Below are 24879 nucleotides of genomic sequence, written 5' to 3'. Positions count from 1 at the left end.
AACATATCTGAGCAGTTCTGCTTCAACAGTAAATTTTCTGTCCAATAATTAATTACATTTGAATAGGAGACTGTTCAGTCCCATTAACTGACCAGTTTGTTTTCTTCGCTCTGACTGTCAATTTTTAATGCATGTTCCTTGTTAGCTCAAAGGTAAACAGAAGTGTGTCGGTGTGTTGGTATGTGCATGTTTACAATCTCAGTTCTCATCTCTGTCTCAAATCGTCTCTGTGATTTGAGTTGCCCTGGCTGCTTCATTTCATCAATAAATTAGAGCTGAAGTGTGAATAGCCATGGCCCAGTGTTGTCAGTTGTCTGAGGAGAGAAAAGGGCTTGGTTATGTGATGAATTTGGAGCCAGCTCTTCAAAAGGTCACATGCAAGTATAAGCAGGCTGTTGTATGTACCTTGCATTTAAGTTTTGAAGCAGTAGATACCCGTGAAAATCAGACACCTATCTCCTTTGATTAGGTATCTCATGTTCCTGCAAATGCTTCTTGCAGACACACCCAGTGTTTTCTCATGTGTTTAATCCTTGCATATGTAGGCTGGCTTATGTCAGGGCATGGACACGTGTCTGATGCTAAAGATCTCCTTTGCTGTTTGCAAGATTAGGCAGGAAATGAAGCCCTTTTGAAGAAAGAGATCATTATCACAATTTTGGTGTGTGACAGGAATTCTGGAAGAACATGTATGAAAGAGTTTGTTTATAATGTAACCACCTCAAGAGATCTCAGACGTGGAATGAAGTTACATGTTTGCTCAGATTGCTTTTGGGGGATTTGTTTCTTTTTTCACTTGGTCCCTATGCAGATAATTTCAGTTAAATGGAGTCTTACTCTTCTCTCCCTACCTCTTAACAGTCTTGACTCCTGTACCAGCTGGGTATTTTGGTATTGCTCCTTGCAAAAATAATAAGCAAAACAAACCCTTTTAACATGCTCTGATACTTGCCTTGGACAAAGCATTGACAGTCTCCTTTTGTCCAAATGGTGTACGTTTCCTTCTGTGTTTGGTTTTATTTATTCAGAAGCAGTGCTTTGCAGGCCTTGGGAAGGTTCAGGTTTTAACTTGTGCTACAGCTTGATTTCTGTACCAGTTGTTATTTTATAATGTAAAGAGTGTATATACAAATGTATAAAGGGTAATTTTTGTACTGCTAACATCCTTTTCCAAATAACTCCCCCCAGTCCATTACTATGCCTGCCCTATGGTGGGATATTACTTGTGTCTTTGAGGCAGGAAATGCCCCTTTTCTGCGTGTGGCTTGGAGTTCCTCAGCCACCAGCATGTCATTTGCAGGATGCTCTTTATGGTACTAAAGAACAGGTGAACTGTTCCCAAACCTTATCTGTGGAGAGCTTTCCTTTTTGCTGAAGAGGGTTTTGAAATATTGCTATTAAATTAAATCTCAAGATGCTTCCCAGCAAACGTTCGATTTATCTTGGAACTCAAGATGCTGGGAAGAACCCAGCTCCTTAACCAATTTTCCTTTGCTCTAGGGAAAGTGGGCTAAACAATGAGTAACTTTACATTTAAAATTCCCCTTCCTCCAGCCCCAGAGAGCTGCCGTTGCCAAGCAATGCAGCAGCAGCCGCTGCCGCTTGACTGCTCTCTGGAATTTGGAGGCAGCTGCACGGTTGACTGATAAAGTTCTTCTGTCTCTGTTTCCTGAACTCTCTCCTGATGCAGCTCTTCATTCTTGTCCTGGCAGGCAGCAGTGGTGCCCACAGGTGGCGGGCAGCTGTGGGTGTTTGGCGGGGAGTTTGCATCTCCCAATGGGGAGCAGTTTTACCATTACAAGGATCTCTGGGTCCTGCATTTGGCTACCAAGACCTGGGAGCAGATCAAGTAAGTGATGGTTCTGAATTGAACGATATTGACCTTATGAGGAACTGTGCTGGTATGACCTGAGTTTGATTCCTTGTATGATCCTGTGATTTTCCAGCTGTCTACCCGTCTCTCGCTTGAACTCAGAGATGCCCATGCTAGAAATGGAGAGGACAGCCTCCAGGAATAAGTGGAAATGAGAGGCAGGTTCTGAGTCTATGAGGCCAAAGCTGCTCTGTTTAATAAATGATAGTTGGAGCATGGATATGCTTGGATGTTTTCTAATTGAAGAAAAGAGTATCAAGAAAGGCAGTCTCTGCCTCAGCCAGGGAAAGTGTAGATGTGCAACTTCAAAACAGTACTTACTTGTTGCTCCATCTGTCTAGGCTCATGGCAGGGCTGTATAAGAACTTGAAGGATCTCAGCTGATTTTTACCACTGCTTGATAAAAGAGCTTTAAGTATCTATCCACAGAGCCACTGGTAATTGGCACTCCTGGTAATTGGCATCTGCTGCCTTAAGATTCCTTGGGATGAACAAGCAAATAAATCATATCCAGCAAGGAAGTTTGCTACTAAAAATCCTGATGATTTTTGACAGGAATTAAGGAGCCTAAAAGTCTTTTGTGGGACTGGCCCAAAGTCCTCTGCTAATATTTCCTTAACCTTTGGCTTCTAGGCTTTGCTACTCACATTTATATTTGCATGAGAGGAAAAGAGATCTGGTTAGTCAAGTGGTAGACTGAGAGGCAGGAGATGTGGCTTTGGTTCCAATTCTGCCATAGACCTTCTCTTGGACCTTGGGATTGTCTCGGCTGCAGGATTAGGCAGAGGATAACTCTGGGTGGGCTGGAACTCCAGTGCAGGCTGCCCTCAAGCTGACAGCACACTGGGGAAAGCAGCAGCTTTTGAGTAACACTTGCTCAGTGGCACTAACCCTGCCAGGCTCCTAGGCATGAACTGAAGACCCTGCCGCAGGTGGGAAGCCCTAAATCTGCCTGAGCTGATCACTCTTTGCTCTGTGTACAGAGTGTGGGTGTCTGAGGTCTGGGCCTGTCTCTCTTGGCCCAGTAATTAAGAAGGTGATTTAGGCGTGAGCTATGCAGAGATGGATTCTCTGGCTCTGCCTTGGCACATGCCTGAGGCCACACAGTGAGTCATGGAGCCTGTCTGCCTTTTTCCCTTCCTCTGCAAAATGGGAATATTGATACCTGACAAGGGGGAATTTGGAGATTTAATCTTGCTAATATTGTTGTAACACTGAAGGGACTCCAGCATGGGAGATGTGGGGGGCATATACAGACTGCAAGAGCCAATGTGCAAAAAACCCTATGAGTTCAAAACAGGCTGGGTTAAAAGGATATTTCATGGAGCAGGATCCTGGCAGCTGACCCTTCTACTAGGATCCAGGGACTGTCCTTTTCAGTACCTCTGGGAGGCTGAAGGAAGACTGTTTAATTCCTAGGTGGCTGGTTTCTGTCCATCAGTGTGATTTTTGGCTCCAGACTTTGCAGTGTTAATCTAATAACAGCTGTAATTTGTCATGCTACAGGAAACCAGCTTTACTCCAGTGAGCCCTACTTGACTCTGGGAAGTGGAGATGAGAGAAACTATCCAAAATGATGAAGGGCTCTTTAAGAGGTGCAAGGATTAAAAAGACCTGTCACTGTGCAGGCTGATCTGCCTATTGTTGTTAGGCAGAAGCTGATGTAATGGCTGTGATTGTACCCCTCCCAGCTCCCCCAAAATAACTGCTGAATCCCTTGTTCAGTCTCATCCAAATAAAGAGGGCAGAATTTAGATGTGTTATGTCCCTACCAGTTTCACGAAAGGATGCAGGACGTGAGGAGAGAGAGGAAACGATGATTCCCTTAGAGTCTGCTGAGATAAAGGGTTGATGCTTTACCAAACTTTTTATTAGATACCAGAAAATCCTTACCAGAGAGCTGTTTTAATACCCAGCTGCAGGGAGAGCGAGGGCGGGAGATCGTTCTTTGTGAGCCATTGGAGAATCCAGATGAAGCTTCGTTAGTTCCACCACTGATGGCGCCAATTGTTCTCTTGTGGGTTTGCAGATGCGTTGCTGTAGAGCTGATTTAGAATTTTCCACTACCCAAACAAATACTGCAGTGCCTGACATGCCTGGGAAGAGGAAATTGAGTAGTTAAAAGGCTCTGATCAGCCTGTGTCTTATCCCATATGAGAAGGCAGCCTGGGGGACCCTGGGTGTAACTTGCTCTACAAAGAGCATGTCCTCGATCCCTGGAGTGGCACAAAGTTTGCAAGTTTTGTAAGTTGCAGGACACGCTGGTCCCAGTCCCCAAGCAGACTAAACCATGGCAAAGGAGCTTGTTTCGAGTTTGTGACAGATTGTTATGGATAGTAAGGAGGGAGCCAGACTGGCAAGGTGAGCTCCTAGATCCTGTGATAAGCAGAAGCAAGTTCTGTGTACCTAACTGTCCAGCTACCCAGGGACACCCTGTATCCCCTGACAGTGATTGTCACATGTCACCTTGGTAGCCGTGCCACAATGAAAGGATGCATTTGAAGACATTCATAATTAGTAGAGAAATGGATGGACATTTCCTAAGGTGTCATCATAAATGATGTGATTGGAAGAGCCCTGGAGAGATGATCCTTCTTTTTCTTCACTCCCAGCCCCATGGAGGATCAACTCCAGCTGAGGCATTCCTGATGAGGTTGGATGGATGTCTGTCTTTTGGCCCTCCTGGAATTTTTATAACGTTAGTGTCCTGGTTCCAGTGTTTGAATAAAACGGAGTGCATCTCCTCCCCATCTTCAGGCAGAGCTCCAAGAGCTGCATTAATGAGGCATCTGGCAGAGGGGGCTGGGAGGGGATGTCTTTGTTTTAATGCTAACCTGACTGAGTGTGAAAAGCAAGTTTCTGCTGCCTCTTTGCTTTTCCATATGGCATCTTGATTACAGTCTGCTGGGGAAGGGGGAAGAGGAGAGGGCAGAAATGATCGTTGAGTTGTATGAGGGATTTCATTATACCTCTTGAAACTATGGTCATAAGTCATGTTGCATTTCACTTCAGTATTTTGTTTTCCTTACTAGGACCCCCATTACTGCCTGTCTTTCTACCACATAGGTTTCTCATGTCTGTCTGAGGTCAAGCATCTGATTATGTCTGATTGCTATTAACAACAGCTAAGTGAACAGCTAAGATGACCCTGCTGTGATCTGAACTTGCAGTTCTAGGAAATCTAGTTACTCCAGTGCTAGAGCTTAGATTTCAAACAACTAAGTTGTTCTTACTGGCCTACAGTTCACGCAACAGGTCATTGTGGTGCCTTAAGAGGCTTGGGCTTGCCTGTAAAATACTTGAAGAGAAAACCATGAAGAGCTGCGTGCTTTGCGAAGGCTGATTGGGAAATGAACCTCCTTGATTTCCTAGCACAGAGCACAGTGATTCCAGTCACTGCTGAATGTGGCTGGCTGCTTGACAAATTTAAAAATTGTGAGTAACAGTACTTGCTTGCATTTTGTGTGCACAAAGGCCAAATTCAACAAATCCCGGTCCATTATATGACACCCCAAAAACTGGTGCTGCTGACTTACTGGAACCGCCATCCCATTTGTGTGATGCACGAGGTTGCCTCAGTGCATGAACTTTTGTCACCTTGCCTTAGAGCTAAGTGATATTTTAACCTAATTACCTCTTTCCTTCCTAGAGAGAATATTCCCTGTCAGCTCTGTGTGGCCCAGTGTACTCCCTTGAAGAGAGACGGAGTGTTACACGTTGGGGTTATACTTGGGAACCTGGCAGATCCCTCCTCTGTGCAGATTTCTGTCTTGCCTACGAACCTCTATGGCTCCCTTCCCTTCAGTACTGGAATGCTAATGAGTACCATGATACTTCTCTTAACAGTTTTGTGGGATGTGGTGCTATAAATATTGCAGAGTAGCATTTCACAAGTGTATGTTTAACACTGTTTACAGAGTGAACTGGAGCAGTCACTGCGGTATAGGATGCCTCTCAGCATAGGCTTGTTTCCGACTGATGGCTCCTCTTGTTCGTGTTCTATTTATCACTAGAAGGATTAGGTCCTGCAAAAAAAGGTAGAAGGGTGCTTTGGTGCTTAAAGAGAGGAAGGGTATTTCGGTGTGCCATTGAGCAGACTTCCCCTGCCCCACCAGAAAGGACCCTTGTAAGCTTGTTCTTCGGTAAATCAGGATCCAAATATGTAACAGTTGATTGATGCGTACAAACGATCTGGATTTGGCAAATCTAGGCCATTGTGTGTTCAAGTTGCATGTTGGATGTGCAAGATAACTGCCACTTGTGTGCCTCATGATTGAGTGTACAAGCACAAAGGTACGTTATCTGTGTGTGCCAATGAACAGAACATTTGTGTTTGCATATGCCAGTGTAAGACTTAAACGTTAAAGTCTTCAGCTTCAGCTTCAGCTTCCTTGTTTATTGGAGGATAAAAGCGCTCTGTCCTGAAAAGCCTCTTTGATGGGTTATACATCATCATTTTCCTTATTAAGGAAAGGTGCCAAGTTTCATCTGAGCAGCCTCTGGATGAAGGAATGAATGAGAAAGTAACTTATGCATTGTGCAACCTCTGTGACATATAAGTCGTTAATCCTTGAATCTAGGGGATAAATTCAGATCTATTATGCTACTATATGCCCCAGAGTAACTCCATGAGCATCAGTAAATTCCTTATGGAATAGTTCTGATCAGACTCATGCTGTACATGTGCAAAGCCAGTGCTTATCCAGACTTATCTTTTAATCTATTTTTAAAAAAGTCTGAAGAATTTACAGCTCCCTCCCACATGTCTGCTTTCTGGTGTCAACCCCATGAAGTAGTATATTAATCATAAAGTCTGTGAAACTGTTTCCAAAATATTTGTTTTGGACCCTGAGCAATGATGCAGGTAAAGGGAGGCAGTCTGCACTTGGGAAACAAGGCTTTGAGCTTGCAGCAGTTGCCTTCTGGAGTGACAGTGCAGTTGCGTGTTACTTGCAACCCTGCTGGACTATGTCATTAATTCTTACAGTGCCATGTCTTTCTAAGAGTATTTTTTGCAAATTTAGGAAGGCATCTGTTTATGTCAAAGGCTATAAACTGTCATTTAGACCTGATTCCTATGCAATGCTTAATGCTAAAGCAAAGGAAAGCTGAGATAATACAGTGCTGTGCAGGATGAGGCCTGCTATGCCCGGAAATATGTTTCAGCATCAGCTCTTATAATTTATACTGCTATCCTAAGGAAAAGAGAGAACAGCCTTGCAGTTGAGAGCGGTTGGAGATGACACCAGTAAGACTTCTGAATTTGGATCAGGCTACATATTGGATGTTTTTGTTTGTGGCATACAGTTAATTGTTCACTCCTGGCAGTTTGCTTGATAAAACGTGTACATCAATGAATAAACCTGTTGTTGTTGGGAACTGATTTTTGATTTGGAGAAAGCCTGATGGAGAAACAAGAAGAAGATATTCTCTGAGAGCAGGGTTTTATTGTAAGCTTTGATCTTTAATCTCCCCTTTCCTTTAACAACACAAAAGTTTCATCCTCTGGAATAATAATATGGAAGCCTTGCTACAGAAAAGAAAATGATTTCAGATCTTGATGAAATTAGTACTAGAGGTGCTGTTCTGCAGGGTACTTCTTTAAGATCCGCTAAATGACTAGAAATCCATGCTCGCTGTTAGAATGAAGAGTCCAGGCAATCAATATTAATTCAGTCTTACCCAAATGCTGCTGTTCTGCTTGGAGTTCTTCATTATGACTGGTGTGAGATTGGTCATTTTTGATGGTGAACAAGGACCTTCATTTTCTCTCCACAGAAATCTATCACTGCTCTTTACAGCTACCTGCTGCCAGTGAAAGTGTAGCAGTAGGGCTGTGGGTTTAGGTTTTGCTGTTGTTTTCAGCTGTGAGTTGGTTTCTTATTTATTTCGGTCCTGATTCTGCAACCACTTAGAGCATGTTAACACTGCCTATTTGAGAAGTCTTGCCGAGCTCAGTGGTGCTAACTGTGCACTTTGGTAGACTCCTCTGTGAGACTGAAAATGTGATAGATTAATCCAGGGTGGCAAAGAACAAACAAAGGAAAAGCCCTGTTTTCTGTGTGGGCTGGGCTGAGCCTGAAGTCGCTGTTTTGAGAGTTCTTGAAGTTTTTTTTGTTATCTCCAGTGATGCTCTGACTGTGGGTGAACATAAAGGAAGGTGAATCCTTATTGCCTCAGGAATGTCATTGCCAGCTGTATGGCTTTGCCTGAAGCTTTTGGATGACATTTGGGGTTCTGGGGCTTGTTCCTGGAAATGGAAGTGGCACATTTAACTGAAAGGTCAAGAAGGCTTGACAAGAGTGGAACAGTGATACATATCTGCTTATTTAATCTGTAAGATAATAGTGATGACTTGTTGTGTTTCAATACCTTTGTTCGTGAGGAAAACTAAGTGATTTACAAAGTATTCTCATTAGTTCAACATTATATCCTACCTGCAGGAGGGTAAGTGAAGAGCATATGGAGGGTGATATTCCTAAAACACTGAAGAAGAGTGAATGACAGAGCCAGTCTCTGGCTCTTACTTGGTACTTAGAGAAAGCATCTCTGTCTAGAGTGCCTTCCTTGCAATTGTAGCAGTTAACTGCTATTCATTAAACTCTCCTGAAAAATTACCTCCTGAGTCATAGCAGAAAAGACTTTAAGACTTTGGGTACTGTTAGAGGCTAGATGGCTTATCACTAGGAATAAAACTGTCACTGCAAAATGCCTGTGTTGTAAATACCAAGCAATACAGGAAGAACACACATACTGTTCTAGAGGAAAGCATACATACATATTAAGGCAAAAAAGTTCCTTATGATTTTCTGTGCCAGATGAACAGGGGCTGAACTCAACCAGTCCAGCAGCCCATGACATAATTTAAAATGGATTGGCACACTAATAGGAAGGGGAACCTTGCTGATAAGTGGAATTGCTTTGCCTTTCAGGGCATCAGGAGGACCCTCTGGAAGAAGTGGACATCGAATGGTTGCTTGTAAAAGACAACTGATTGTCTTTGGAGGTTTCCATGAAAGCGCAAGGTATGTTACTGCAGGATGGCTGGGGGTACTGAATCCTCTGTAACAAAGATGATAGAATTTCACCAGTAACAGAAAGCTGGGCTTTAATGCAGGGGTTAACCTGAGCAGTACAAGAGCTGAACTAGAGTTTTATTTTGAAAAAAAAGTTACCTTGACTTAAAGTCTTCAAGTGTTCTAGAAACCATTGTGCCACTTACCTAATGACTGAAGTAGTTCCTTGTGCATGTCATAGCTAAAGCTCAGGACATCAATTTTGGTCTCAGAGCCTTGTCAAAGAGCTCTCTGTTCTTAGGAACATCTCCCCCATTCAGCTCTTAGGTACCACAGGAGGTCATAGCTATGCTGTTCTGGGAGCTGTGAACAGAGCTGAGCTATGTGTTGTCTCGGAGGTTATAAGTGGCATAACTGCAGTTCCTGGGAGCACAGCACAGGTTTCAAAGCCTGCCCTAGAGCTGACTGCATACTTGGGAGTTTAGCCTATGCAGAGCATTCTGTGTATAAGTTGGCTAGTTGAAAGAGAGCATGGATATGGCTTTTTGTTTTTCTCCTTAAACAGACATAGCGCTAATCTATTTTGATCTTTTGTGTTCTTGTTTAAATTACCTGAAACTGTGTTTCCTGGAAAGAGTTGGTGAAAATTCCATTGTAATAAGGAATAACATAGATTAAAAAATAATAATAAAATGGAGCTGTCTTGCTTAAAGCAATTTTGTCAAATGCATATTGTTGTACCACAGCGGTAACCTTCATCCCAGCAAATCTTAGACATTGCTGTGGCTACAGACGGAGAAAGGAAGGCCATAAATACAAGGAGCTGAATAAAGTGGTGCACCATTTCCTGGTCCTGTTCTTGAAGGTGATGTTTTATCCCATCCTAAATGGCAGCCATTGTAAAAACCTCTGGTGTGCCAATTTACTCTCCCTAGAGATTACATCTATTACAATGATGTGTACGCCTTCAACCTGGATTCCTTCACATGGAGCAAACTGGCTCCTTCTGGGATTGGGCCTGCTCCAAGATCTGGATGTCACATGGTTACCACTCCTGAGGGCAGCATAATCATCTATGGGGGCTATTCCAAACAGGTAGGTGGTAAGCTAATGTGTTATTTCCTGGATGCCAAACAAAACAGTTGATGTGAAGAAAGCTAAAGGGCTACAGTGAAAAACTCGAATTGTTTAAATGTGACCAATGTAATGGTCTTGATCTGTGTTGATTGTCGGGTCTTATGTTTTGGCTGCTTGGAGAGGCCAAAATGCTTAGTTTAGGAAAGTAAAATTGAAATCTCTGTTCTGCTGCTTCCATGTGCCCAGTTACGCAAACCTTGTCTCCAGCGCAAGGCTTGATGAGCTCATCACATAACTAACTGCTGCTCTGACTGACAGTGTAATAGTTTCCGCATGTCAGACAGCTGCCAGATGTCCAGAAAACACTGGTTACCAAAGTGCCCTTTCCATGTTAGCCTGTGGATGTTCCAGCTTGAAACGACTGCGGAACTGTGCCCTTGGATTGTTCTGCACGGGAGGGCTCAGGCTGCTGTGAACCTCTGTTGCCACCAGAAGAGATACCTTGCCCCCTGATTATCCCTTTGTGCTGACCCAAATGTTCATGCAGTTGTGGGGTTTTCAAGGAGCTGATCTTGGTTAGATTAAAATTCAATGGTTAAAATGAATATTTTGGTTAAAATGAATATTGGTTTACAATGGGTTAAAAGGAATACTTTCCCTGCTAATACAGTCTGACATAAGGAGGTGACATCATGGAGGCAGGAATGAGCAACTGTGATGGCAACAGTGATGGTTATTGCCAGCTTAAAGCATTTTCAGACATTACTGGGCCACATTCCAGCACTTGCAGCTTAAAAGCAGTAGTTGCCAGAAAACTTGCATTTTTCTTGCATCGCTGAAAGGGTTAAGGAAACGGCACCAGTTAACAAACTCAATAAGCCAAAGATGACTTCTGATGAGCACCAGGCTTCCTCTGTTCTGCTTCTTGCTTTTTTAGTCATGGTAATTTATACTGGATAGCCCTTTAGACCATATGTCCTCATTGACCAAGTATCCCTGTCTCCGTGCTGGGAGGGAGGAAGTAAATATTTCATTGAGCAAAAGGCTCTGCAAAAGCTTTTAACGTTGTGAATGCAGACAGAAGACCCAGATCCTGCTGCTACTGTCTCAGTGGAGAGGCATTGCTTCCAGCAGCGTGTCACTGGGGGAGGAGGACGCGTTGTTCTTCTGATCTGAATAAATGAACAAAGAAGAAAAGGAGGGAAAGGAGAGAGAAGATTGTATATTTAGAAGCATTCGTGCCTCCTCACGGCCTGTGCTAAGGGCTCTCTCTCCTCAGATGTGCATTTGGTTAAACAGCAGTAAAAACACGGAGAATTTTCTACCTGAATGGGCTTTGTCCTGCTCCTCATTCTTGAGGATGGGAGAAAGCTGCATGCTAGATGTGGATCTCTTATGCTGCAGAAAGGTCCTGGCTTTCAGGTGCACACTGTGGACCATGGAAATATAAAAGTTAATGCATGTTTGCAGTAGGTTCTATTTTGCTTCAGCAGGGTATGATCTGTTGCACTGCTCTGGGTTGGTTTGAGGTAATAAAAGAGGAGCAGAAGGGACAGGAGAGCAGAAGAAAGTAGAAGGGACAGGAGAGAGCAAAAGGCCTTCAGCTTTTGCTGTGACAAACAAGCCCTCAGCCTTTATGCAGGGCCCTGAGCAAGGCTAAGAGCTGGATGCAATTCATCTCCAACTCAGAGCAGCTTTTAGATTAAAATAGCCACTCCTGTTTTGGACTCTCAGGCCCAGGCCTGATGTTTTGGCAGTTTTGAATTTATTCTTTTTATAATATAGAGAGCTGAGTCTGCTGCTTTCTGATGTGCCATTACCAGCCAAGGCTTTACTTGTATCTTCTGCAGCACAACTTCATTTTCAGGCAGGAGAGGTGCATCTCTGCTGCAAACTGACCAAAGCACTGGACAGAATTTTCTGTGCAGCTTTCTTGAGATGCAGAGGTGACAAATTTTTAGTGTGGTCCTGGAAATTTATTCAGCAAGGATTAGACCCTCTAGTAAAAGTACAATTTCATTAACAAGTAGTTATTTAATTCTCTTTATCTCTCTGCTTATGGATGGTTACAGAGCTGAGCTTTTTAGTTTATAAACTTGTGTACAGACCACAGAGGCATTGGTCTGCAGAGACCTGCTCCTTGTCTGCATTAGAGAGGCAAATGCTACAATGAGGAGTGTTACAAAAATATCTTTGGGCTCTAGCATATGTAACCAGGCAGATGTGCAAGCAAAGCACCATTCAGCACATCATGTAGAGGCTCCTCTTCTAATGAGAGGCAGCACTGAGTTGCATGTGCTGTAGAAAGAGTGCAGATTTGTATGGAGGCCTCCTGAACCCAACCTGCTCTGTGCTAGCATGCACAGAGTGCATGTCTCTGAATTGGTCTAGAGAGAAGAGGGGTGGAAAGCATAATCGCTGCTCTATTTTAGTATCAGGGCATGATGTGGCCATCACGTTGCTGGATGAGAGCTGCATGGTGGCAGGGCCACTTTCCTGCAGCAGGCTGTTCTGTTGCATTTCATTCTGTGGTCCCCTTAGCCCTTGTGGATGTGCTTTGAAGTACTGTACTGGAATAGCTCTGTCCTGTGGTGTAATACATGCTGTCTAGGGCAAAAAGAGATGTAAGCCCAGAGGATTCATAGTTATGGGTGGGATTCTAGACATCTTTGTACCAGGCTGGCTGCTAGTGTTCCATAAAGCCTGAGCAGCAATGCCAGCTTGCAGCCAGAGATGTTTCCTGGTCAAGGGATCCATCTTCCTATCTTCAGTCTAATCAACAAGCGGGGAAGGCAAAAGAGAGGGAGGAGGTTTGGTCTGTGCTTTGCTTTGCTGCAGTTGCATGCAGAACTGAGCATGGAGGGTCACTTTCAGTAATGTCTGTTAGTCCATGTTGCTAAATTCCTCTGCATGTGACCTGCAGATAGTTGTTTTAGTCCAGGCGCTCAGCTGAGTTGCTTTTGTAATCCTAAGGGAAACCTGAATTGACAGAGCCTCTTTCATGGCTGAATGGAGGCAGAAAAGATCAAGTGACTTGTCTCATGCCCTCAGGAGTTTGTGGACAGAGCCAGGGCAAGAGCCCTGGTACCCAGATGTGCATTTGCCTGTGCCAGCCGCTAGACATCGCTGACTTAGGATGATGAAATTCAGCTGGTGAACAGCTGGAGTGCAAATGGTGAAAAAGTAAATCTGAGCTTTACAGTCCTGCGTGTGACTAAGATGAGATGTTGGTGTACAATTTGACAGTAACATGCCTGATATTTTAGAACGTATGATTCTTAGCACAGCAGTGTCCCTGTGTTCATCTGTTTCATGTTCAGCCTAGAAACGATAATGGTAACTTCTGTTATCTTCTGCAGAAGGGGATGTCAGCTCTGCCTGAGCATTCTGCTCTTCTCCCTCTGAAGCCTGCAAGGAGCTCAGACTTGTTCTTCTGCTGATCTTAAACGTATCCTCACTCATTTCTCCTGCTGGGGATGGGGCTCACTGCAGCAAGCTGCATTTTTGGCTGTGTAAAGCAAAGAGACCTCTCCATTGCTAGGCAACGTGAGCGCGCTGTGCCTGACTGGAGCACTGAATGCAGCGGTGAGCTGTCGGAGGCTAATGCTGCTCTATCTTGCAGGTGGATGCAGGCTGCAAGCCAGGGGAGGGCCAGCACTACATGTGTGTGAGGCTTTTGCATACCCAAGTAAACTAGCTTGTATTTATTAGCACTGAGTTTTCCAACCCTGAAGGAGATTTTGCGGGGAGAATTTTGCTTGTGGTGAGGCTGTAGAGTTTGTCTGAATTACAGGGTTGTGCAGGAAAGGTTTGCTCTGCAGTTCTGCCTGCTAAGGGCTTCTATTAATTGGATATATTTGGCTACTGTTGTTCTCTTTTATTAAGCACGTTTAGCAGTTATAAGTGGGGAATTGTGGCAGTCCTGTTTCTCTCAAGAACAGCTCTTCATGCCTCGATTTCCTTGCAGTTTGAGAAGTGATAAATGTCTGTTACTGGAGCTTTTCAGTTAAAATTTGTAAAGCTCTTCTAGCTTCTTAATTTATGTGCATGTGCAAATGATAGACTGTGGGTGTCCAAACGAGTTTTGAGCTTGAAAGCAAACATCTGGAACTTCCAGGCAAGAAGGATGGGTGGGAACAGGAGCCCCTTGCAATGGATGGAGTGATTTGCTTAGGGCAGTTAGGTGTGCTGGGTTTGGGGAATATTGCTCTGTGCTCTCCAGCAGCAGTACGCTGCTTGCTGGTGGAGTGTCTGCTTTTGAGCCAGAGTGAGTTGGAGAATACAGGCATCTCTTCGACAACAAATAGCTAACACCCACTCCACCTCATTGGGGTTTTCTCAGCCCAAGAAGCTTTGTCATATTGCATGCGCAGTATATTTACTACAGGGAACTGTGTGGTTTTCAGGAGAAAAATAATGCAGTTATTTCTCACAGCTTGTATGGTACTGAAGCCGGCAGCTCTCTTGGTATATGTTATTTCTTCCCTCTTCATGCACACTGTGCTCATCGTACTATGCTTGACACTTGTGTTTTGCACCCTTCACCCTGTGTGTCCTCTATACATACATATATGTACTGGATCTAGCGTTTAAGGACATGCTGGAACCTACCTGGGACTGGGGAGGAAGCAAACGCCATTTGCTGTATGGTGAGCAGGCAGGCACTTGGCAATTATTGGGGTGCCTTCAAAGCTATAAGATGCAAAGCTCCCTGCCCCTCCCTTCTTCTTTGCATTCCTCCTTCTTTTCTTTCCATCCGTCTCTGACAGCTGTTTACTTGGGTGGGCCGTCAAATAGGCCTTAGCCTTCCTCATCGCATCCCTGCATACACTGACAGCATTCCTATATTCCTCTCGAGTAGCTTGTCCCTTCTTGTACATTTTGTGTATTCTTTTGCTCTGTTTGAGTTTTGCCAGGAGCTCCTTGCTCATCCATGCAGGTCTCCTGCCCCCTTTACTTGACTTCTTACTCCTAGGGATGCACCACTGGAGCTTGGAGGAAGTGATGCTTGAATATTAACCAACTCTCTTGGACCCCCCTTCCTTCTAGGGCCCTAACCCATGGGATTCCTCCAAGTAGTCATCTCTGTATATCCCCTTCTTCAGAAGATAAGACTGCTGCTGATGTTCTTTCCTACAGGTCTGCTGTCCCTGGTGAGCCTGAGGTTTGGTTGCTCAGGAACTGTAGGTAAAATAAGGCTGTTGTTGACCTCTTTGAAGTGGTAGCACAGAAAAGGATTCCTCCATCATAAACATCCTGTCTTGCAGAGTGTGTTTTTCAGTGTGATAACAGGGAGGTAAAGGGACATGTGGAGAGCAAGAAGACAAACAAAAAAATTCCCAGCACAGCTATAAGGACAGGCTTCAGTCCTTGACTTAGCAAAATCTTCCCTTTTGCTGCACTGAGAGCAGAGTTCCTCCGTTTACTCTGGTGCTTCATTACTGGCTTTCCATGGGCCTCTTCAGCATCATCCAAGTTAGTCTTGGATGCACCCCAAACACATTTTGTTTCCTTTTCCTCTCTGCCTCTCTCTTTCCTAAGAGTTCAATATTGGGCCCTGCAATAACAGCACAACAAAACACCCTACAGCAGCAGAACCTGCCAACTGCAGGGTGTTGGGCTGGGTATGTCTGTGCAGCAGGAACAGGCCATCACTGTAGTGGTGTGCTCCCAGGTGCAGCCAAGCCCTGCTCCTTCCCATGTGCTGGTCTCACTCCCCAGCTTCTGCTGGGATCCACTGCCTGCATCCTGGCAGCTGCTACGCAGCATAGCAATGCCATCACCCCCAGGAGGATGGGAATTACAAGGAAGTAGGAGCTCTGCATGAAGGATGGGTGGATAATGACATTATTAAAAGACCTCCTACGGTAGTGTTGCATAGCACTGCTTTCATATACTGCGTGTTGCTATGAGCACTGGAGTACAGGGGCTTACAGTGAAAGGAGCAGAGGAAAATTGTGTTTAAAATGATGCATTTAATTAGCTCAACCGAGGCTTGATCCTGCTCTTGCTGGTGTCTTGCTGTTGCCTGTAGTAGGGGTGGAAGTGGGGCTTCTATTCTGTTCCTGTCCAGCAGAGAGAACTGCTGCTTAAGGCTTCTTGGGGACTTGAATGCTAAAAAAGACAGGCTGTGGTGTCAAGAGTGAGCACTGTCACCTCTGCTCTTGTAGTGGGATAGAAATGAGGAGGTGGCAGGGGCTGAAAGTCTGCTAAGCACAGATCTGTGATTAAGCTTGGGTCCTGCAAGCGATACCACACAGACACTCTGAGCTTCTGCCTGGTGTTCAGGGGCAGAATCTCAGAGAGCCTTGCAAGCCCTATGGAGAGTTTTCGTGGGCCACTTCCACGGAGCTCTCCTCACAGATAGAGGAGTCGAAGCACAGATTTTACATGTCTCCTGATACTCTCCATGGCAGAGTAAAAAGCAGAAGCTTGGGTCTCCTGTTTCCTTGATACTACCCATCCTTTTTTGCTTCTCTAAAAAAAACAGTTTTTCTGCCTGCGACAATTTTCTTTTCTTCCCTGGATGCCAAAATTCATGCCCTTAAACTGCATCCTGCAGTTTTCATGTGGCTCCGAGTCCCAGGGTATGTGTTGCACCCCAACAAGCACTGAGTGGAGGGAGGCTCTGGAGTATCACAGGCGGAAGCTAATTATGGTTTGTTACGCCTTTCCCACTGCTCTCTTGTAGGATGGGGCTGAGCCAGGCATGTATGAAGGTCGTGAGACAGCAGCCTCCAGTTGTCCATTCTGACTTGTTCCGTTCCCTCCTGGAGCATTCGAATTGCTCAGTAACTTCTATACTGCTGCTCAGCACAGGATGTAGCTCTGGTTTGATGCTGCGATTGAGAGCTGCCTGATGCTCCAGAACAGCAGTGTGGCGATCTGCGTGCTTTTTCCTTTCCCCCAAGAGGCAGTTACTGTGCTGGCTTTTTCAGTCTGAGAATGTACAAATTCAGGCTGTGATTAGGCTAATCCATGGGGTGGTGAGTTAAGAATGGCACGTATCACCATTCTGATGTGGGTGACTTCCCAAACCCTGAAGGGCTAGGGCCCCTGCATTTTGATCCATTGAAGCAGCTTCATTGAGTATTCCTGTCTTTGCCTTCTTTGCAGAGAATTAAGAAAGATGTTGACAAGGGCACACTGCATGCAGATATGTTCCTGCTGAAGACTGGAGGCTCAGGCATGGAGGAAGGTAGGCTGCTACCATCTGAACTAGGAGGGCTGTGCTGGAGGTGATGCTGCAGGACTGCGAATACAAGTTCCCTCTCTCCTTTGGTTAGCAGACCAAAAAAACCAAAACCCAGAACAAGTCTTTCCTAATAGTGAAAAGCCCTGTGTCCTGGAGTTTGCTTTGGGGCTAAGTATATCACATGAGATGATTTAAATACTTCTTCCTTCCTGGGAATAGTTAAATGTATTTGCACACCATGACCCTAATTTAGAAAGGGGAGCTAGGGCGAAGGAAAAGGCAGTTGCAGAGGGATACTAGAGGAATTTTTTCTTCCTTTCTAGTTTTGCACGCTAGTGAAAGAAGATAGGCCTTTCCCCATCATATATGCAGACAGAATGTATGTTCAACACTGTGCTCTGTAAAGGGAAATGGGAGGAAAAAAGGCGCTTTTGCCTGTGGTACGCTGTAGAGCCCGCAGCAGTTCTGTCTCCTTTTCGCTGTGCATTTGGCAGACCTGAAAAGATTGAGGCTGTCCCTGCCTTGCTGAGCAAAGCTTGCTGGTTGGCTGAAGCCTGTAGGGAGAGTCATGGTTTCCAGCTCCAGGGGACTTGATTTCAGAGCTGAAGTAGACGGTGGCTCTGACACAGCGAAACACCTGGGGGAATCAAGCTGGTTTAGAAACTTCTGTGAGGAAAAGGCAGTGCTGCTGGAGGAAGGTTGGGTGTAATTTTGCTGGAGAATCACTCTTAGCTCGAAACATTGTCTGTGTTGATGCTTTCCACTGATCCTGGGATAGGCTGCGATGGAGTGGAGGATTTCCAGGCTCCTTGCATAACTATGTGAGGAGCTCTGGCCTGATCAGGCAGCTTCAGAAAAACTACAGGAAATGGTGTTTAGGTTTTTTTTTGATGTTGGTGTGGGAGGCAATTAAAAAAACATTTTAAAGTTCCTCTTCTCTGGGAAATTTTGATTGTTGCTTTTCTATTTCACAACAAAAAATCTTTGGGATTGCAGAATTTCCCACACTGTGGAAATTCCTGTTCCTGACAAAGTCTGTTTGGTAGTGATCATTCATTTATAGACTCTAAGAGACAAGACTGGGAAGTGATCTCATGAAATTATCTAATACAGGGAAATTATCAGCAGTGAGGTTTTTTTGTTTGTTTTTCTCCATGTGTGATTGTCCCCAGAAACAGAAATTACACCATCTCTTTCCTTAAGGGAGAATTGTATTCTGTCCTTGGCTAAGGGGATGGGGCAATCTTCTTTGAGCTCAATTTCGAAAATGTTAAAATTGTGACTGATACCTTTAGACCTGACAGCATTGAAGAGGGAATTGGGAGGGAGGGTTGGTCACATATATTGCTTGGATTCCAGAGCCTCCCTGCATTATGTCCTATTTATAGTTTATGTTGTTGAAGTGGCGGTTCCTTCAGAAGCATGCAGTTCTTAGCCAGTGCATGAGCTTTCCCCAACCTGCATTTTAGGGATTTGCTCTAAATCCCCAGTAGAAGGGTCTGGAGCCAGAGTAGAGGGCTTGAGGCACAAGCTTTCTTCTGCCATTGAGTTCTCCTTTTAAGTGTAATTGGGCCTCCTTACAATGGACTTTGCGCTTATTCTTGATGTTAAGGCAGTGGTGCAATTTGGCAGATCAGGTGCTCTGGTAGAAGGGACCTGTGGAGGGAATTGGTGTGGGGTGAATCGCAGGGGTGTAACCAGGTTATCTTTCCTTGGAATTATAATATCTCTATAATCAGTCCCATTGTGAACTCCACCCTCTTGTAAAGGTACATACATCTTTTAAGAGGCCCATCTCCTTCCTCCAGAAAGCACTCCCTGAAGATAGCTCTCTGCATTTGCTTTTGTTGAAGACACAACTGCTTTCTGTAGGTAGAGGGATGTAGAAGTTAGCTGAGTGCTTGAAGTGCAAATGCAAGTGATTCTGTTAATGTTATTGTTGAAGGTACGCTCTGCAGTTCTGAGAGTGTCCAGAATGGGCTGCTGAGATACTTGGAAAGACGGATGGAGAACTGAGGGGCCCTGGAATATTTGAAAATGATCAAGGTTCAAGGTTCCACTTTGCTGATGCTCGTGTTTCCTTTTATCTATTAGCAGACAAGTGGGCATGGAGTCGGCTCAACCCCTCTGGAGTGAAACCTGCTCCCAGGTCTGGCTTCTCCGTGGCGATCAGTCCCAATAACCGCTCCCTTCTGTTTGGAGGTGTGCATGATGAGGAAGAGGAAGAGAGCATTGAAGGAGACTTCTTCAATGATATTTATCTCTACGATATGGGGAAAAATCGCTGGTTTCCTGGACAGCTTAAGGTCACGTTTTGAATATAATATAAATGTCTTCAGTTCATCCTCCTTGATTCTCTGAAACCTGTCCTTTTTCTGGGCCCTTTTGGGCCCCGTGTAACTGTGCTGCAGTGGGCTTCCCCAGGAGCAAGTCTGTATCTCCAATAACTTGGGCTGCTCAAGAAGCCGAGCCACCAGGTGTGGTTGCTGCTTTGGTTTGTGACCAGCTAATTTTGGAGAGAGGGAAATGCATGAAGGTGGGAATGTGCGTGGGTTTTTTGTTTCCAGACCAACTGAATTCTCTACCTTTATGCTGCCCTTGTTCCCTGGCTCAAGCTGCATGCACCCTGTTGTGTAATGCTGAATGAAACAAGGCAATGTGAAAACATAGTTACGGAGTTTTACTGCAGGCCAGCTCCAGGTCAGATGTGTAAGTTTGATGTGAGCTAGTTAGGTAGAAGCTACTGTGAAAAGATCTTGTATTGCATTGGGATCAAGAAAACTCTGATTTCCTCTTGTAGATGAGCTGCTAGAAGAGATGAAATATTAACCCTTGGCTCATAAGAACTTCAGAAATACGGCCCTCAGATCTTTATCTTTGTTTGAACTGTTCTCAAGTAGGAAGCGAGGTGTAAATGACCTGGTTGAACTTCGTTCTTTCCACCTCCACTGTTTCTGGGTTTGCTCTCAAAAAGGAGAAGTCAATCACATAATAACAGACAAACATCCACTCAGGTGTTTGCTTTTGGCTTCCTAGCCAACCGTTTTCCAGCCCTTTCATACAGTACTTTGAAGACCTGGAGTGCTTCCTGGTAATGCACTGTAATTTAGCACCCAGCAATTGTTTTGATTTCACAAAATGGTAGGTTATTTTCTTTTACTCCTATCACAGACTGGTGGACAGAGAGAGAGAGAGAGAGACTGTGTGTGCGTGTGTGTGTGTGTGCGCACGTGCCTGGAAGACAGAGCAAAAAAGCTGTTTTCCTTCTCTCCAGACCGTGATACCATTAACAGTGGCAGCAGCTTCACACCATGGGTTCTCCATGGGTTTCACTGTCCTTTGTTTTTTGGCTGTTAGAAGTTCATGCTTTGTAGGAGTTTGCATCTGTTACCTGAGATTTACAGTCGTAGTGAAAAATGATTGAATTCTCCCACCTCCCTCCCAGTAGCGTCCATAGCATTGTTAGGTGCGGTACATGTTAGCTGCACACAGTCACACCCAGTCTCATGTTGTTACCTTTTCCTATTAACAGGGACCAAAGTCAGAGAAGAGGAAACGAAGACGTGGCCGACAAGCTGAGGCAGAGGGGGCAGGAGATGAAACGGAGAAGCAGCCTCCACAAGGCCCAGTGGAGATAGTCAAAGAGGTCGTGGCAGAAGATGGGACTGTCATGACAATCAAGCAAGTGATCTCTGGGCCTGCAGAAGAGAGACAGAGGTCTGAATCAGAGGAGGAGGAGGAGGAAGATGGAGCTTTGGGCCAACAAGTGGAACCATGCCCACGTTCAAATGCCATGCTGGCTGTGAAGCATGGAATTCTCTATGTGTATGGGGGAATGTTTGAGGTGGGCGATCGGCAATTCACCCTCAGTGACCTCTACAGCATTGACCTGCACAAAATGGAGGAATGGAAAGTTTTAGTGGAGATGGATCCAAGTAAGTTCTAGTGTGGGATCTCTCTGTGCCTTGAACATGGCATCCATCAGGATGTGGTTTCCAGCAGTCCTGTATTTTAGAAAACAACCTAGGGAGGTTTCTCTAAGGGTGATGATGAGCCATTGAATAGTGGTACTTTCTTGACAGAAAGAAGCTGGGGAGTATTTGTGATATGTGGTGTCTTATGGTCACGGTCACTGCAGAAGGCTGCCTGGTCCAGGGCTTTGCCCTCCCAGTGTAGGGAGCCAGCTCTGATCTGTTTGCTTTGAAAACCAAGACATGAAAACAGAGTGTCTTCATTCACTAGTGGGAGGATATAATCTCTGCTGTGCTCTTGTCCACTCAGCAGAGGAAAGATGCATGCTTTTGCCTGCTCATGCCTACCCAGGTGAGGGTCCAGGTACTGCAGAGCATGTGGGCATTAGCCAGAGACTGACAAAAGCCTTGGGAGAGACTGTGTAGTGAGCAAAATGCAGGGGAAATGCAGAAGTGCGATAAATGCTGACATCCCAAATCTCTGAACTGTTCTTGGACAACTGCCAGTACAGGATCTAGAAAATCTTCTCTGCCTCCTACCCTGTGCCTGAAAGCTCACTGTAAGGGGTAGAATAGAGGAGAAAAAACAAGATGCTCTCTGGATTTGGAAGCTGAAGATCGAGGATTTGGCAAATCATCTTAGTAAAATATCAAGGAATGGCCTCTTTCCTGAGTGATAATATCTGTCTTGGTAGACTAAGCAATATTGAACTGTCAAAGGCTGCTGTAGGCTGTGTGTGTAGGAAAAAAGTACTTTCTGATCACTCCACAGAGGTTGCTGCTGTGCTTGCCCCAGAGCTTTCTTCATGTGACTAGTATAGTCAGACTAGGGGAGTCTGGCTCCGCACACAGCAGCAGCAGGCAATTAAATAAGAAACATGTCGTAACTGCTCCAAGCACTGTAAAAATAGCTCTGTGAATGAGGTCTGTGGTGTGAACAGGTTGCATTGGGGTACATAGATGCAGTAAGCTGGCAGTACTTGGAATGGAAGAGCCATAAATGATTCTTTATTATAGGTTTGTCTGTATGTCCTCCTTCTGCTCTCCCCTGCTAATGATCTTAATATCCGAATGCCTTCATGAATTTTTCATATTCCTATCTGCTTGGCTCTGGACTGCCTAGTGCTGTTACTGCTATTTCACAGGTGACAACATGATTTGCTGTGGTTACCCAAGGAGCCTGTAGCAAAGATGAGGCCTGAACTGCTTGGACTCGTTTTCAGTCCTTGCAGATTTACGTTGAACCTACAAACCAGTCACTTGCCGTCACTGTGCCCAAAGGAGTGAACCTTGGTCGTTCCCATGTCTCAGATGAGGAAATTGAGGTTGTTTGAAGTTAGATAATATTTTGAATCCATAATGGAAGTCAGTGGCAGAAACTAGAAGTTCAATGAGAGAGAAAATCCCTCCATGGCAGTTCCATGTGTAGGAGATTTTCCATGGAAAACAATTTGTTATTATTTCTTTTATCTGTTTTTCTCATCACAGAAGCACAAGAATGGCTAGAGGAGTCAGAATCGGATGAAGAGGATGATACGGAAGGTGCAGAGGGAGGGGAAGAGGAAGAGGAGAGCTCTGAAGAGGAGAGTGAAGATGAGGAAGGTAATGGTTAAGATTAATTTCTTTTTTCATATTAATGTTTTTTGGTACAGTACCTGCTGGTTTGGCTGTCAGCCTGGAAGGCCTCATTGGCTTGTCTTTGAATTTAACATGGTTTCAGAATTTGGGAGTCCCACCTACACCGAATTAGCAACACAAGCCAGTTTATTTTAATGCTGACTTGAGTTTATTGGTATTTTTCAATATGCAAAGGCAGCTGAATTTGGATGACATAGTAGTGTTTTTACTAATGTCAGTCTATGGCAAGCCTCATGTGAAAGAGAAATTTGTCCTTTGTCGTCTGTAGGTGAAGAATGCTGTACAAAGACTTTAAGCAACTTGCCAACAGTCACCCAAATGCATCCTTATTTGAGATTAGAAATTTACTTGCCCTGTGCTTAAAGCACTGCTTTGCATTCAGGGGTGCAGCATGGCAGAATTGAGGTTGACTGTCACAGCAATGTGTGACCTCTGCATAGATAGGATGAGAGACTTTTTTTTTTTTAAGCTGGGATTAAAGAAGGGTTTTTTTATAATTATTATTTTCTTTGTCCTTTTATTTTGAAAAGGCAGTTAGATGTCAGCCAGCTGAGTGTTTTTCAGCAGAAACAAAGTTGTAATGGTACAGTATTCTCAGGGCACAAGAGAAGTTTCCTCGGCCACTGATAGGTTTTTAAGCTATTACATTTAAACACATTGGCTGAAGCGTAGTCTCGGCTGGGCTGGCACATGGAAGAGCAGCTTGCCTTCATTAGCTGTTTGTGACCTCTCTTTCTGTCTCCTTTCCATTGTATACTAGGAGAAGAGCAGCACCCATCTGTTCAGCATGATGAGAAACAAGCAGACTATCTGTCCAGGACAGAGCAGTATTGGATTAAACTAGCCCGCAGCAACATGGGCCCGGATGCCAAGGAGAAGAAGGTTGTGAAAGTTGCACATGCCATGGCAAAGACATTCTATGAAGATTCAGTCTAGCTGTTGAGGATGTTCTGTGTGAGTGCAGAAACATGCTGGGAGCACTAGTTAGCCCCACTGAACCAAGCAGCTCAGTCCGATATGCCAGGCAGTTGGTGCCACCAGCAGGCTTTCTGGTACTTTGGCTCTTGCCTGCTCCATACGAATGCCTCTGGGCTGGCTGGTATCAGTATGCCTGCTTGGTTAACGCTCTGAATATGCTGTTAATACCTTAGAGGTTGTGGGATGGTCTAGGAGAACACGATATCTGTCCAAGCACTTTTCTGTTGAGGCTTGACTGTACAATACTGTCTGTTTCGTTTCAGAAGTTGTTTTGAGTCAGTGAAGACAAACTGCACATTGCAATGGTTTCCTAGTCCCAAATTCCCCACCTTGACTGGGGGTCAGAACTTGTTTCCAAGGGTTTCTATAATAAACTTATTTGGTTACATCATCTTGGTTTTCTCCGTGAATCCCATCCAAGGTTTTCTTACCTTTGCTCCTGATGTGGAACAGGAGTCATTACACTTCTGTCAAATATGCAGGCAGTGGTTTTAAGATGCACCAGCAGCTCTGAGATACTGCCTCACTGTTGGGAGAAACCTGGGGATCCTTACAAAAGGAACCCTAGACCTTGCCTGTGCGAGAGCTACTGTAACCCCTGATGCATACGCCAGCAGAAGTTTATTCCTTTTTAGCATTAGATGTAGCAGATTTTCCCTTTGCTTGTGGAAGTTCCGTGTTCAGTTTCTCACATATTGGCCAAGAAAGCAGTCAACCTACGAATGAACCCTTTATTGCCTGTGAAATGTCCTGCCTTGAGACCTGATGGTGTGTTGAGGCCAGGGGGGATCGGTTTGACACTCTCAAAGGGTGTTTTTCCCCTGCTCTCTGACACAGCCCCTTTCCTCAAGGCATTGCTTTCTTTGCAGCAGAGTGTTGCTGTAGCCCATAGGGACAACAGATGGGATACAAGCATGTCTGTTGCAGCAAACAAGTGATGACTTGAGTTGACACCAAAAGGCACTGGCTGTCCTTGTGCAGAGAAATTGAGGGTGTCATGGGTATTGTTTTGGCAGGGACTTCACGAGGGAACCAGCTCTCAGGAGAGCAGTGCTAGGTTCTGCAAGGCTAATTAGAATGTAATAAAGATTAAATAGAGCAGACTGCCTAAGCGATTTAATTGTCAAGATA

The 24879-nt window shown here is 44.7% G+C and overlaps 1 protein-coding gene across 2 annotated transcripts in view; it reads left to right on the top strand.

Moving 5' to 3' along the window:
- KLHDC4 (kelch domain containing 4) overlaps window positions 1-24139 on the top strand; it is a 29585-nt gene extending 5446 nt beyond the window's left edge. Inside the window, exons 5-12 of one of the 2 annotated variants that reach the window (XM_062586268.1) lie at window positions 1713-1849; window positions 8806-8898; window positions 9825-9984; window positions 17083-17164; window positions 19259-19467; window positions 20694-21096; window positions 22621-22734; window positions 23531-24139. In XM_062586268.1, the coding sequence (XP_062442252.1) occupies window positions 1713-1849; window positions 8806-8898; window positions 9825-9984; window positions 17083-17164; window positions 19259-19467; window positions 20694-21096; window positions 22621-22734; window positions 23531-23706 (1374 nt within the window). In that variant the 3' untranslated portion in view covers window positions 23707-24139. Of the gene's footprint in view, window positions 1-1712; window positions 1850-8805; window positions 8899-9824; window positions 9985-17082; window positions 17165-19255; window positions 19468-20693; window positions 21097-22620; window positions 22735-23530 lie in introns of both variants that reach the window. The other variant, XM_062586267.1, reaches the window with a different exon arrangement.
- The last annotated feature ends 740 nt before the right edge of the window (window positions 24140-24879 follow it).

Source organism: Rhea pennata, chromosome 13 (assembly GCF_028389875.1).
Source record: "Rhea pennata isolate bPtePen1 chromosome 13, bPtePen1.pri, whole genome shotgun sequence".
Taxonomy (NCBI): Eukaryota; Metazoa; Chordata; class Aves; order Rheiformes; family Rheidae; genus Rhea; species Rhea pennata.
This window is presented reverse-complemented; position numbering and strand designations above follow the sequence as displayed.